This window comes from Centropristis striata, chromosome 10 (assembly GCF_030273125.1).
Source record: "Centropristis striata isolate RG_2023a ecotype Rhode Island chromosome 10, C.striata_1.0, whole genome shotgun sequence".
Classification (NCBI taxonomy): domain Eukaryota; kingdom Metazoa; phylum Chordata; class Actinopteri; order Perciformes; family Serranidae; genus Centropristis; species Centropristis striata.
Window position 1 is genome coordinate 25,001,436 of NC_081526.1, and position 13,005 is coordinate 25,014,440.

The window sequence follows — 13,005 nt, forward strand, 5'->3', positions numbered from 1 at the left end:
TTTGTTTAATGTTAACTTTTTTTCTCCAAAAAGGATCTTTATTTTGCTTCTCAGCAAAAACTGCATATCACAGTCAACAAATTCCAGTATCACTGGTGTACTGAATAATATAACTCTCTACAGGCCAGAGAGCCACGACATTACATCAGTTTACATCTGTATATGTCTTTGTCTCAGTCGGCAAGTAAATAACAACAGCAGACTACATTGACTCTTTACAAATGTTGCTCCTGGCTCTGTAAGCATACATTGGCATCCAAACACGTACAACACATCTGTGCTGCTCACCTTGATGCTATGAATGGTGATTACATTCTTTTTAACATTGAACATAAGATGTTAATGTTGGACTTTGTTGTAAGCTAACGCTAGCCCGCTAGCCCGTATCAGTCACATTGCAGTTAAACAAATCAAATAAATGAATGATACACGTTATAATCTCTCTTCAGGTCTCTCCTGGGTTTTAGGAGCAACAACGACTGCTCTTTTCGAACAAGCCCAAAAAACTGCCAATATTTATTATACTTATTTTTTATTACAAAATCAGAAGCCCAAAGCAGCTTATAATAAGCAGACCTGTCAACTAAGGCTGCACTTTGAACCGAGTGGAGGCACAACAGTGATTGGACATTACCTCTTTTCTAAGCGATCCCCTTTTTCTGGCATATCAGAACACCAATGAAGTGGAAATTAATGAAACAATCACGGACTACATGGAGTTAATTTATTATTTTCCATATTGCGTTATTGGTTTGTTGTTAGTGGTGTTTCACCTATTAACATTGACAGCCCCAAACACGTCAGGTTGGACTGCACTTAATCGCACAAATCATTATCATTATGGTGAAAAGTTGACGTTCCTAGCAACAGAACCCTGATAAATGTAGGTAACCTATTCTACTTGTGTCTGCTCCTGCAGCTTACAGCAGCTCTCGCTCTGTGCCCATCTGTTCCGCCTCCTTACACTTCCTACTTCACATTTTCTCACACTCTTCGTGTTTTTGTTTCAAGTTTTATATCTTTTTTCCCCACATCATAAATGGCGCGCCTGTTGTTTTGACCTTAATACTGCAAATCCAATTTTTTTCCTGATGAACCACAAAGGCCACAGACAGTGTCTGTGTCCCCCCGGAGCAGAGCAGACATGTAGTAGCTCTATAATGTGGCAGGGCTCAGCACTAATGCTAACTCATCAGACAGATGATAAGCCTTATTTCTGTTGATAATAAATGTCTAATTTGTATTAGACTCATCTAAGACCAAAATTAAATCAGGCCAACACTAGAGACTCGTCTAAATGGTGTAATTTTTAACCCTCTGAAATCTTTGTTAAATTATTTCCTTTAAAGAATCTGTTAAAAAATCTTCACCATGCCATGTTGGTATCAGTTTTTTCAGCGTTACCTCACCCATATGTCCTGACAATTAATTTTTAACTTTGACTTACTTGATAAAAATGTTGAACCCAAAAGACACAAAGGAAACCATAAAATCTGATCTTGAAAATTATGTTTCAAAACACAGAATTTTAAATATTGCGGCTGTGGCTCAGTTGGTAGAGTGGGTTGCCCCCCAACCGAAGGGTTGGTGGTTCGATCCCTGACCGTCGCAGCCTACATGTCCAAGTATCCTTGAGCAAGATACTGAACCCCAAATTGCTCCCGATTGCGTTCATCGGTGTCTGAACGAATTCCTAATGGTGGCAGGTGGGACCGTTTAGGGTAGCCTCTGCCATCAGAATTAATGTGTGTGTGAAAGGGTGATGGTCTGTAGTGTAAAGCGCTTTGAGTGGTCGCAAAGCGACTAGAAAAGCGCTTTATAAGTGCAGGTCCATTTACCATTTATATATAACATATAAGAGGTAAAATGAGGATAATATCTAGTTCTATATTTCTATACTATATATATTTGACATTATCTCTGGTTTTACTTGGCTGAATATCATCAAAAAAATCTGGTATGGAGTTTTAAGCCAGAACTTTAGAGGGAAGCTGATGGCAAGACTCAATGTTGCTTCATTTTTATGTCTTCATGTCATGAAGAAGTAATGTGCCGGTGCTTTAATGGACTCTAGAGGGTTAAACCAGCCACAGGTGACCCTAAAAACTAAGGCAGCTAAATGGATTTCAGGCATCACTCATTTTATTTAGTTTTTTTCTAAATCAAATACATTTCTACTGGATGTCAAAATGTAAATGCTGTCAAGTTTAGATTGGAATTATAAGGAGTTATTATGGGTGACAAGGCTTATGGTATATCCAAACTGCAATACTGTGTGACTTGTAAAAACATGCTGACATTAGTTCAATTTAAAGTTCTCCAAAGGCCAAACCTTTGCAGGTGAGGACGTTCTAAAGCAGCATGTGCTGAAACAGGACACAGCTCATCATGTACTGACCTCCATCTGTTGGCGGATCCAGCTGAGCGACCGTGTGATACGCGTGTAAACGCCTGGTTTGTTCCTCAGAGCGCAGCCCATTCCCCAGCTGGTCGCACCAACTAGCTTCCATACAGACGAGTGCTCGCAGGCCAGAGGACCTCCACTGTCCCCCTGAGGAAACACACACAAATGACAGTCAGGAGCCTTGGCAACCAAATGACCAATGCTTCACAGCCTCATAAACAGCATGCAGACAAAGGAGAGACTAATCATTATATTTCCTGTTGTCATAACAGAAGGTTTGAGTGAACTGTTGGGGGTATTTTAAAATCAGTCATTGTATTACTATATAGTTTGGAAAGTTTTAGTAAGCAACATTTATTCTGCTTATCTGGGACCAGGCCACAAGCTAAGCATAATGGGTCCCTCTCCCCAGCAAAGGCTTCAAATGACTGGCGGACCTCAGGGTGTTACCAGGCCAGATGAGACACAAAACTCCTCCAACTCCCCCAAGGCCTCTCACCAGCTGGGTGGGCCTGCAACACCTCTGACAGGAGCAACCCAGGAGGCATCCTTACCCATATGTACCAGTTGTTCTGGTACATATGGGTAAGGATGCCTGCTTGTGGAGACTTTGGAACAGTTATGTGTTGTTGTTGTTCTCACCCTCATTCTATGCGCCAGAAAATGCTTCACGTCGTGTAAGTGCGCTATGTTTACAGTTTGTTTGGCTATCATGGATGCTGTTAAGGTGGTACTCATTTTTACGTTTGTGCAAATGCTTTTGGTCTGTTTGAAATTGAAAATACAACTGCTATACTATATCGAGGAGCAGAGGCGAAGGAAGGAACAGGATCGTGTTATTCGTTGTTGTTGATTCTGAGGATTCTGATTGGCTTGCATGGCTTTATCCTTCTCCCTACACTGCCGTCCATAGGTTTGGCATAGTTATAATGGCGCTCGACGGAATCAGTCAAGAGTACCTACACTGCTGCCTCACCCAGACCTGGAGCTGAGTCAGTTAAAGTAGATCAGCAATTAGTGACTGCTGTTAAAGAGGGAGAGCAGGAGACTGCTTCATTAGTAGACTCACTTGCCACAGGCCACAGGAGTTGTCAGGGGGAGACTGGAGAGCACACCAGGTCTGACATCTCCTGATTCTCCAGTTTCACGCACTTCAATATAACAGTTTTTTAAATTGTTTTTTTGTTAACACAGCCCTGTGTGACATGTCTGGTTTCTCCACTGCCACAATATCTAAAAATCATAAGCACATTTCATTTGTGTCTTTACAAATGTTACCAATGTAAACAAACCATTGGCATTGCAAAACATTAAACATCAAGATTCAATGTAATTCCAGAACAGAGAAGAAGCACAACACTACTGACTGCTGCTTCTCCATATTGGAAACATTGAAATTAGGGCTGCAACTAACGATTATTTTCATTATCGATTAATCTGTGGATTATTTAAACAATTAATCGATTCGTAATTTGGTCAATAAAATGTTGAAAAATATCAATCAGTGTTTCCCAAACCAAAGAGATATTCAGTTTATTGTCATGAATAACAAATAAACCAGAAATATTCACATTGAAGAAGTTGAAATCAGAGAATTTGGGCTTAATGTCTTTAACCCTCTGGAGTCCACGAACGCTGAGCATGACTTCTTCATGACGTCAAAAAAAGACAACAAATGACCAAAAAAGACACAACAGACACAAAATGACCAAAAAAGACACAAAATGACAAAAAAAGACACAAAATAACAAAAAAAGACACAACAACAGACACAAAATGACCAAAAAAGACACAAAAACTAAAAAAAGACACAAAATAACAAAAAAAAGACACAAAAAAAAGACACAAAAAATACATGAAAAGACATGAAAAGGATTAAAAAGTGGACAAAATAGTCCAAGACTCCATAGAGTTAAGAGCTGCTCAAACCAATTATTCAATTATCAAAATAGTTGACGATTAATTTAATAATTGATTTCTGTTCGATTAATATTATATATTTTATTATATATCATATATTAATATGAAATATAACAAAGCAGTGTATTCTTAATATAATCTCCAATCTGTAAGAACAGAAAAGATATATTAGGATATATTGTTTTTTTTAAACAATATGATTATCTGGAATCATTTGCATTTGGTAAAGGAAAGGTTAATTGTCAGAAGTAAAACTGAGGATAATGGGAGAAAGTTCCATAGCTTCCAGGTCATATAACACAAAGGCTTACATATGACAACCATCTGTACCTGACAAGAGTCAGTTCCTCCCTCCAGGTATCCTGCACAGATCATCCAGGAGGAGATCAAGCCCCTGTAAACCTCTGGCTGGTTGCATGTTTTAGTGGAGATGAGAGGCACCATGGCCGAGTGCAGAACCACACTGGTCTCCCCTGGAAAAAGCATGTGATTTCAAGAATGTATGCATCAGACAGGGCAGGACCATGTAATGTAATTACATTACACCAAAATCAGATAGTAGGTGCCGATGAGTGGGTGAAATAATAAACCAGAAATAATCTGTTTAATCCTTTTCAGACCCACCTTCATCCTCAGTTGCTCCCCATCCAGATATCCAGCACATAGTTCCCTCCTCAAACTCCTCTCCATAGTTAGGCAGGCAGATGGGCTCCACAATGCCTGAACAATAGAATTTTAAGAGTATCAGACACAATGTATACAATAATGTGTTGGCACGGTTTCAACCTGGATGCAAGAAAACTTCCTACAACTAAAATGTGACAAATCAGACATAATACTCATCGGGCCAAAATCCCGGTCCAAAACCACTGACAGCTTCAGCCTCAGCATCGACGACTCCACTCTGTCCCTGTCCCCCCACATCCACAACCTTGGAGTCATTTTTGACAGCGACCTTTATTTTGAGCACCACATATCCCATATCACCAGAACTGCCTTTTTTCACCTGAAACACATTGCCCGTCTCTGTTCATCACTCTCCTTCCCTGCTGCTGAAACACTGGTACACACCTTTGTCACCTCCAGACTTGATTACTGCAGTAGCATCCTGTACAGCATAGTACCTACCAAACTACTCAACAAACTCCAGTACATTCAACTCTGCTGCTCGCCCCCTCCCGTGACCACATAACCCCTGTGCTCCAGAACCTCCACTGTTTACCTATCCAACAGCACATCCTCTTAAAAATCCTTCTCCACACCCATAAAGTGCTGCATCACCAGACCCCCTCCTACCTCACTGACCTCCTCCATCACCAGGCCTCCTCCTACCTCACTGACCTTCTCCATCACCACACCCCCTCCTACCTCACTGACCTCCTCCATCACCAGGCCTCCTCCTACCTCACTGACCTTCTCCATCACCACACCCCCTCCTACCTCACTGACCTTCTCCATCACCAGACCCCCTCCTACCTCACTGACCTCCTCCATCACCAGGCCTCCTCCTACCTCACTGACCTCCTCCATCACCAGGCCTCCTCCTACCTCACTGACCTCCGCCAGCACCACACCCCCTCCTACCTCACTGACCTTCTCCATCACCACACCCTCTCCCGTAGCCTCAGTTCCTCTGAAGCCAATCTCCTTGCCCCTCCCATCAGGGCTAAGAACCAAACCTGGGGCGACAGAGCCTTCTCAGTAGCCGCCCCCTCCCTCTGGAACTCTCTCCCAAAAAACATCAGAGACTGTTCACATCCACTCACCTTCAAAAAACTTGTCAAAACCCACCTGTTCACAACTGCTTTCAATGTATGAGCAATGTTGCTGGTTTTAATTGTTTGTTTTCATTTGTAATTGCAATTTTATTGTATTTTAACTGTAAAGCGTCTTTGAGTACCTTGTAAAGCGCTCTATAAATAAAATGTATTATTTGTATAACCATGACCAACATCAATCATGCAGCTAATGTGTAATCACACCCAATTACTAATTACACACAAATCCTGTTTTCATGTGATGGCTACTGCAGTTCGGACTGAAATCACACAGCAGTCTGCAACTGCACTCAGACAACTGATACACATAATGACACTCAACTGTCAGAAAAAAACACCAATATACAGTATTAAAGCACAATATGAACTAAATTAATGAAGGTGGTTCAGGACAACTAACTTCAGCTATGGACTCTCCCCCTAATCAGAATCTTGATGCTTTGATGTGGCTCTGTCCGAAAAGACCACAAGCAGGAAAATCAGGAAGCAGTTGAGGATGAGCTGCATGTCTGCAACGTCTTATCTCTGTTGAGAGATCTCAGCATGAGGCCCAGCCTGTCCTCTGGGGCCTGTGTGTAGGCCTTGTCCTCTGGGTGGAGCTGGAGAAGAGGGAGGGGGGTTGCCTGGTGAGGCCAGACCTGGTCTGCTAAGGACAATGTGTCCCCGTGCAGACCCTAATCGAAAAGAGATGGAAGCGAATGAATTGGAGGGGTTTTATCTCCCTTGAGACTTCCTGTGATGTCAGAGGTTCTTTCTGACAAATTAAGTTATCACACATAGGACCATAAAAGGTAGATCGATCCTTTGGCTGGGTTTGGTGGTCTGTGTCCTCTGTTGGAGGGGATCCAGAATTCTGTTGCCTTCACATTCAAACCAGTCCAGTATGTACAAATGAGAAACATCCATCTGTGGCATGCCTGTTAGTCCCAACAGGACGAATGGTGATCATGTCTGAGTTTCAGGAAGTTTACTTGCATCAGGATTTAATCTCTGTAAGACAACTGGTCAGAGTGGAGCGAGTTGCAGTTGTGATGGATCTAGTGCAGTGGTTCTCAAATGGTGGTATGCGTACCCCTGGGGGTACGTGAGGGCACTCCAGGGGGTATGTGAGATTTTAAAATATACATTTAAAAAGTAGCATCCATGCAAAAATCCTTTAAAAATATTTTTTTAATACTTTAGGAAAATATAAGTATAAGTTCATACAATTAATTTTATATTCAGTAGGCTATTAAATTACATTATCCTAAAAACCCAGAGTCTCCCCCATACCAGGATGGTTGGACCCAACCTGTCATATGCCACCTGGCATCACCTGTCAATCATTTGAAAACTCAAAGATGGAGTCGTGGTCGAAGCGTAGCAGTTATAGTTTTAAATGGTTATATGCTCACTGTTTTTACTACATTAGTTTGAATCACTACATTTTAGTGAGGAGAAATATTTGCAATAAATTTAGTCATGGATTATTAACATTTAAAATGTTTGAAATAAGATTTTTTTTATTTAATTTTGTTTATCAGTTCCAAAAGTTTAATAAATCAGACACTGATGGCACAGCGCTCTGTTTTTAAGTCCGTTTTTTTCAACCAAACATGCTTTGCCCTGATTGGGGGGTACTTGGCTGACAAAATATTTCACAGGGGGTGAGGTTGAAGAGAATGAGAATACTGAGAGTACCAGAGTCTGTTTACAACAGTGATCTCAGAAGGTGGAACAACTCATTTCATGCTGAAAGTGTTACAAAAAAAAAAGGCTACAGGTCTGACCGAGCAACACAAATGTATGGGGCTTTATCTTTAGTGTCTCTTTTACTGTTTACTCTAGGATCACTGAGAGATAAAATCATACAAAAATAACATTACCAGAGATGCTGCCTCATAGGATTATAAAACTTTTGGTGATCTGAACAATTATACACATTCACACTTAGCTGCATATATGACTCCAGTTTGGGCAGAGCAGCTCATAGAGCACAGTGAGGTAATGTGGTAAAGGGCTCCTCAGATTCTGCCAGTCTAGTCCAGACTACATTCAACCTTTTGGTCTCTTCTAAGTCTGATGGTGAAACAGCTGAGATGCATTAGAAGAGATCTTGCCAGTATTGAGCTATGGATGCATGATATATGAACATAGAGCAGGATAGGATATTACTGAGAAAGACAGTAAGGACTCAGTAATGATCAACAGTACCATTGAAAGTAAGTGACGTGGCCAGTTTCATCAGTGCGATATCATAGTCCAGTCCTTTGGACCTGTAGCGAGCGTGGTATATGATCTGCTCCACAGCCAGGGACTGAGCCCCATGGACCGGCTGCTCTGTCAGCCCCACGTGGACCGCCCACATGGAGGGGTCTGCAAACCTGATGAAAGACAGCAGAAGAAACACAGTCATGCCAGTATATGTGAGGGACACAGTGAAATAAAATCCTACAAGCTATGGTGGTTGTCTGTCATGGCTCTCCAGCTAAAGAGCACTCATTGACAACTTTAAACACTAGTTACATGTTGAGTTAACAATAGCTTGTATATTGGACAGAGTTTAGAAGCCTGTCACCTTGCCAAGCTAAATGAGTTTGTGGGGGAATATCTGATTCCAGCTCTCAGTGTTCAGTGCTGCTGTGTTCATGTATTTGAAGCAGGCGTATATAGCTGAGCACGAGAGGAAGTCGGCTCTCCTCAATAACAGCCAAGTCATTTCAAACGTCACAAAGCAAACCAGGGGGACAGAAAAAGGAGTCCTTTAATGTGATGTCTGAAGAGCACATAGCAATGCAGTCAGTCAGTGAGACCAAAGAAGAGAGAGAGAGGCAAAAGATCATCTAATGTTAGCTGAAGCAGCTGTCTGTCGGAGGCTGGGTGGGTCCTCAATAAAAATAGTGTGGTGCAGTAAGAGACTGGTCTGTTTCTGTTAATGTTTCTGCAAATTTCACATATTAAAAAGGGTCAACCCAAAATTAAAATTACACATTTTCCTCTTATCTGTAGTGTTATTTGTGAATTTAGATTGTTTTGGTGGAGTTGCCAAGTGTAGCTATGCAATTTAATACTTATGCTATGGTCACAGCTTTCAAAACTTTTAAAGTATGTAAGTGGAAAACCAAACATGACATCACCAACATGGCCTGCAGCTATTTATTATTATTGTATGAGATGTCCTCAGTACCTCCCAGAAGTTTACAACAATGACTCCAAATGTTCCTTATTATTTAAACTGTTGTGACCTGGACCCATATAAGTGGCAGAACATTGTCTGTAGTTCTTATTTTGAGTTTTGAGGAGTGAATTCTCTCAGACTAAGGAGCTACTTTTAGATCTAAAATGTTAAGCTTAACATCTGTGGATGAAGGAGGTTGTCGTTGTCAGTTGTCAAGATGAAGAAGCAAAAACAAAACAAGGGGTTGCAGAGAAGTTGTTGGCCAAGGAAATAAAGAATTTAGATATGGATGCCACCCTGTGCAAAAAAAAATAAAAATACAGATATGTTTGCAACAGAAACTGCAGCAGTGGCCTCATCATCTGCAGTGACAGCAGTAACCACACTTTGTGGTGCGCAGCGAGTAGCTTCATGATTAGCAGGAACTACCTGTAGCAACCCTGCCTGTTACTGTTATTAAGCTCCTGTCTGCCAAGAGTCCTCTCAGCCCACTGTGGCTGACTGACCTTTCACCTTCTGACATCACAAGCCCCTGCCAGCCTCAGATCAGTTACACTAACACTCAAAGTACAACTAAAGAAAAAGAAAAGGACATCACTTATTGGACTAATATTAGCTATACACCCACAACACAAACATGCCAAAGACATGACAACATAGAGACTGTGAGAGCACAGTGTGGCAGACACAGGTGGACCTGGCTGCCTGAAGCTGGAAGCTTTTTATTTCATCTACTTATGTCTTTATTTTACTCTATTAGAATAGAATAGAATTCAACATATTGGCTACTTTCTTGCTTGCACAAAGCAGAAATATGTTTTTGGTTTTGTACAAAAAAAAAGGCTACACTAAATAAGACAGCATACCAAATACAGGCAGGACACATTATGACAAATGATTGTCTATAGATGTTTTATATGATATCATCAATCAATATTAACTATTAATTAATATTTGGATACTTGGTTAATTGAATAAACTTCTATATAGCCATAACCACTATGGTATAGTTTTAATAACGCTGCTTTTTGCACATCTTTGTCAAGCAGTTCCAACAGTTGTGGATGTGAATTTATAATCACGTTAACAGCCCACCCAGTTGATTGTAACCATCTCTAGCTCCTTATGTCATTGTCTAGCTAAGCCCAGCAGCTGAGGAGAATGACAGAGGAAGGGACAAGACACTGTAGACTTTTAATTTTTGCTTTTTAATGGAAAAACATTTGACAGTGTATTTAGGATTGTAAACTTACATTTTATTAAATTCTTTGAAATTCTTTGCTTTCCAATCCTGAGTACTGTCTGCCATCTTCTCTTCAGGCTAACAATGGGACCAACCTACCTAATAAAGCTTATTACTGTGTGAAAATACAGTAATAACAAGGGATGACACATATCAACATTTTATCAGTCCCTCTCATCACAAGTCTGACAGCTGGACAGTTAGAAGATGATCTTTAGAGAGCTTTTAGAAAGAAAATCAAATTTAAAAACTGTAGGGAAAACATAGGATTCTGAAATATGTGAGGGACATGCCCTCCACTCTGTCTGTGACAGAGAAGACAGATGCATGGAGAGCTTTAATTGGAAAATAGTTTGAGTTTGCATGTGCGACTCACCCAAACACACAGTGTGCTGCAGTGAGGACCCAGCGTGATGTTATGATGGAGCCTCCACACAGGTGGACTGGTTCACTGCCGTAGTGGAGGCTGACCTGCCAGGGGAACTGACCCGGCCTGGATATGTTACCTCCAACAATACGAGTGTTGTACTGGGGCCTGGAGCCGCACTCTGAGGACAGATGCACAGAGAGTCATAAGTCAGCTTGTGTACCTCCAAAGCATGGATGCAAACACTGTACTAATCTCCACAGACAGACTGGATTAACACCATGTGCTGAAGGGCTGCTGCTAGCCTGAAGGAACTGAGGGCTAAGGAGCTACTTTTAGAGCTAAAACAAAACTGAGCCTGAGTTGTGAGCCAATAAAATGAAGAATTTCGATATGGATGCTGCCAAATGTGCAAAAAAATAAAATAAATAAATCACAGATATGTTTGCAACAGAAGCTGCAGGCTAGTGCAGGCTGGAACACATCTGGGAAAACATTTACACTTAAAGGGTAAGTAGGGTAAAGGAGTAGGACAGGTAAAGGACTGATCTGTTGTGGTACTGTAGTGATCAGGTAGTGCATTTCCATAATCTTGGGGTACTCACAAAACCATTACAAAAATAAGATGAAAATCAGTGATGATGACATCATCAGGGTTGTTTTTCAAGACTTGACAAAGACGGCTAGTGCTCCTTATAACAAGTCATCTAATCTTTATGTGAAGTTGGTGGAGGGCCCCTTGAAAACATATAAATATTGATCAAAATTATCAACTATGAGCACTTTGATGATGAAGACGATCAATATTAACCTTTTACATATCCATACTACTGTAGTTGAACCATAGTAAATGCAGACATATTACATGCAAAGGCTACAGGCCACATAAACACACACATGCACAAACACTGGTCACACATCCCTAAGTATTCCATATGAACATCATGAAACATAGTTGTGGGTAATTTGACTCTAATGATTAATTGGAGCTACAGTAGTGTTCAAAATAATTGCAGTCCAATGTGACTGACCAGATTAATCCAGGTTTTTAGTGCCACACAGATGTGAAGCAGTTATAAAAAACTGTGGTCATACAACTAAATATTAGTTTAGTGATTCACAGGATAAATCATAGAAAGAAAAAAGTTTGTACAAATTAGTTTTGAGTTTGTAAAGTCAACAGCAGACACTGCTATATTTTTGAACGCACCCCTTTCAACTAATTGCCCAATTGCACAGCCTTAAGAGCTGCATATCATGAATGCTGGGTCTTGTTGGTTTTCTGAGAATCTACTGCACCTACTGGTACCTTGTTTACCATGTAGCAATAAAAAATATACTAAAAACCTGGATTAATCTGGTCAGTCACATTGGACTGCTATTATATTGAACACCACTGTATATAGCAGAGATTCTTGAGCAGGACCACACCTCAATTGTGCCACTTCAGCCCTTTATACACCCAGCTAGCCCTCTTCTCCTCTTTCACCCTCACATTCTGTGCCCCTGTCTTCCTCTATGGATTTAAAGCAACGGGTGACTCTGTACCAAATCTTCCCCACATGCAGAGAGCAAGCCAAAATGACCAGTGACTTCCAATTTTAACAACTCAATCCTGTTTCTTCAATAAATCATTTGAGTGCAATCTTTAGACAGTGTGGTCCTTGCAAGTGAAATACAGACTACAGTCTTAGGCACAAATAACAACAAACCTACCTACTTACACTCCAACAAAGACACACACAGAAACACAGACATTTGCATGCCACGCAAAACTGACACACATGCAAGAGCACATGTGCTCTTCTTGACTCCATCTTAAATCCTCATAGAAAAAACACACATGTGATTGAGTCTGCAGTGTTTTCTCACCCAGACATTTCAGAGTGGTCACCTTCCCTGAGCTGCATTGAGTCTTACTGTGGTGACACAGGAGGAGGAAGGATGTGTTTTAATGTCCACTGACTTTACAGTCATATATAGTACAATATTTCTTAGATTGGCTGCTGCGGTTACTGAAGATTCAATGAAGATATTTGACAGAATATTTCAGAGGGAAGTATTATACTTTTTTACTGTATTTATGTGATGATTAGTGCCTATTGTTCCCAGGAAAGCTTCCAGCTAACAGTAGGT

The 13,005-nt window shown here is 40.8% G+C and overlaps 1 protein-coding gene across 1 annotated transcript in view; it reads right to left on the bottom strand.

Annotated features, from left to right (window-relative positions):
* The window catches only part of tmprss3a (transmembrane serine protease 3a), a 28,761-nt gene that overhangs the window by 2,217 nt on the left and 13,539 nt on the right, over window positions 1–13,005 (bottom strand). Inside the window, exons 8-13 of the mRNA XM_059342310.1 lie at window positions 12,742–12,788; window positions 10,879–11,050; window positions 8,296–8,465; window positions 4,949–5,044; window positions 4,655–4,797; window positions 2,399–2,551 (exon numbers count right to left, since the gene is read on the bottom strand). Of these exons, the coding sequence (XP_059198293.1) occupies window positions 2,399–2,551; window positions 4,655–4,797; window positions 4,949–5,044; window positions 8,296–8,465; window positions 10,879–11,050; window positions 12,742–12,788 (781 nt within the window). The remainder of the gene's footprint in view (window positions 1–2,398; window positions 2,552–4,654; window positions 4,798–4,948; window positions 5,045–8,295; window positions 8,466–10,878; window positions 11,051–12,741; window positions 12,789–13,005) is intronic.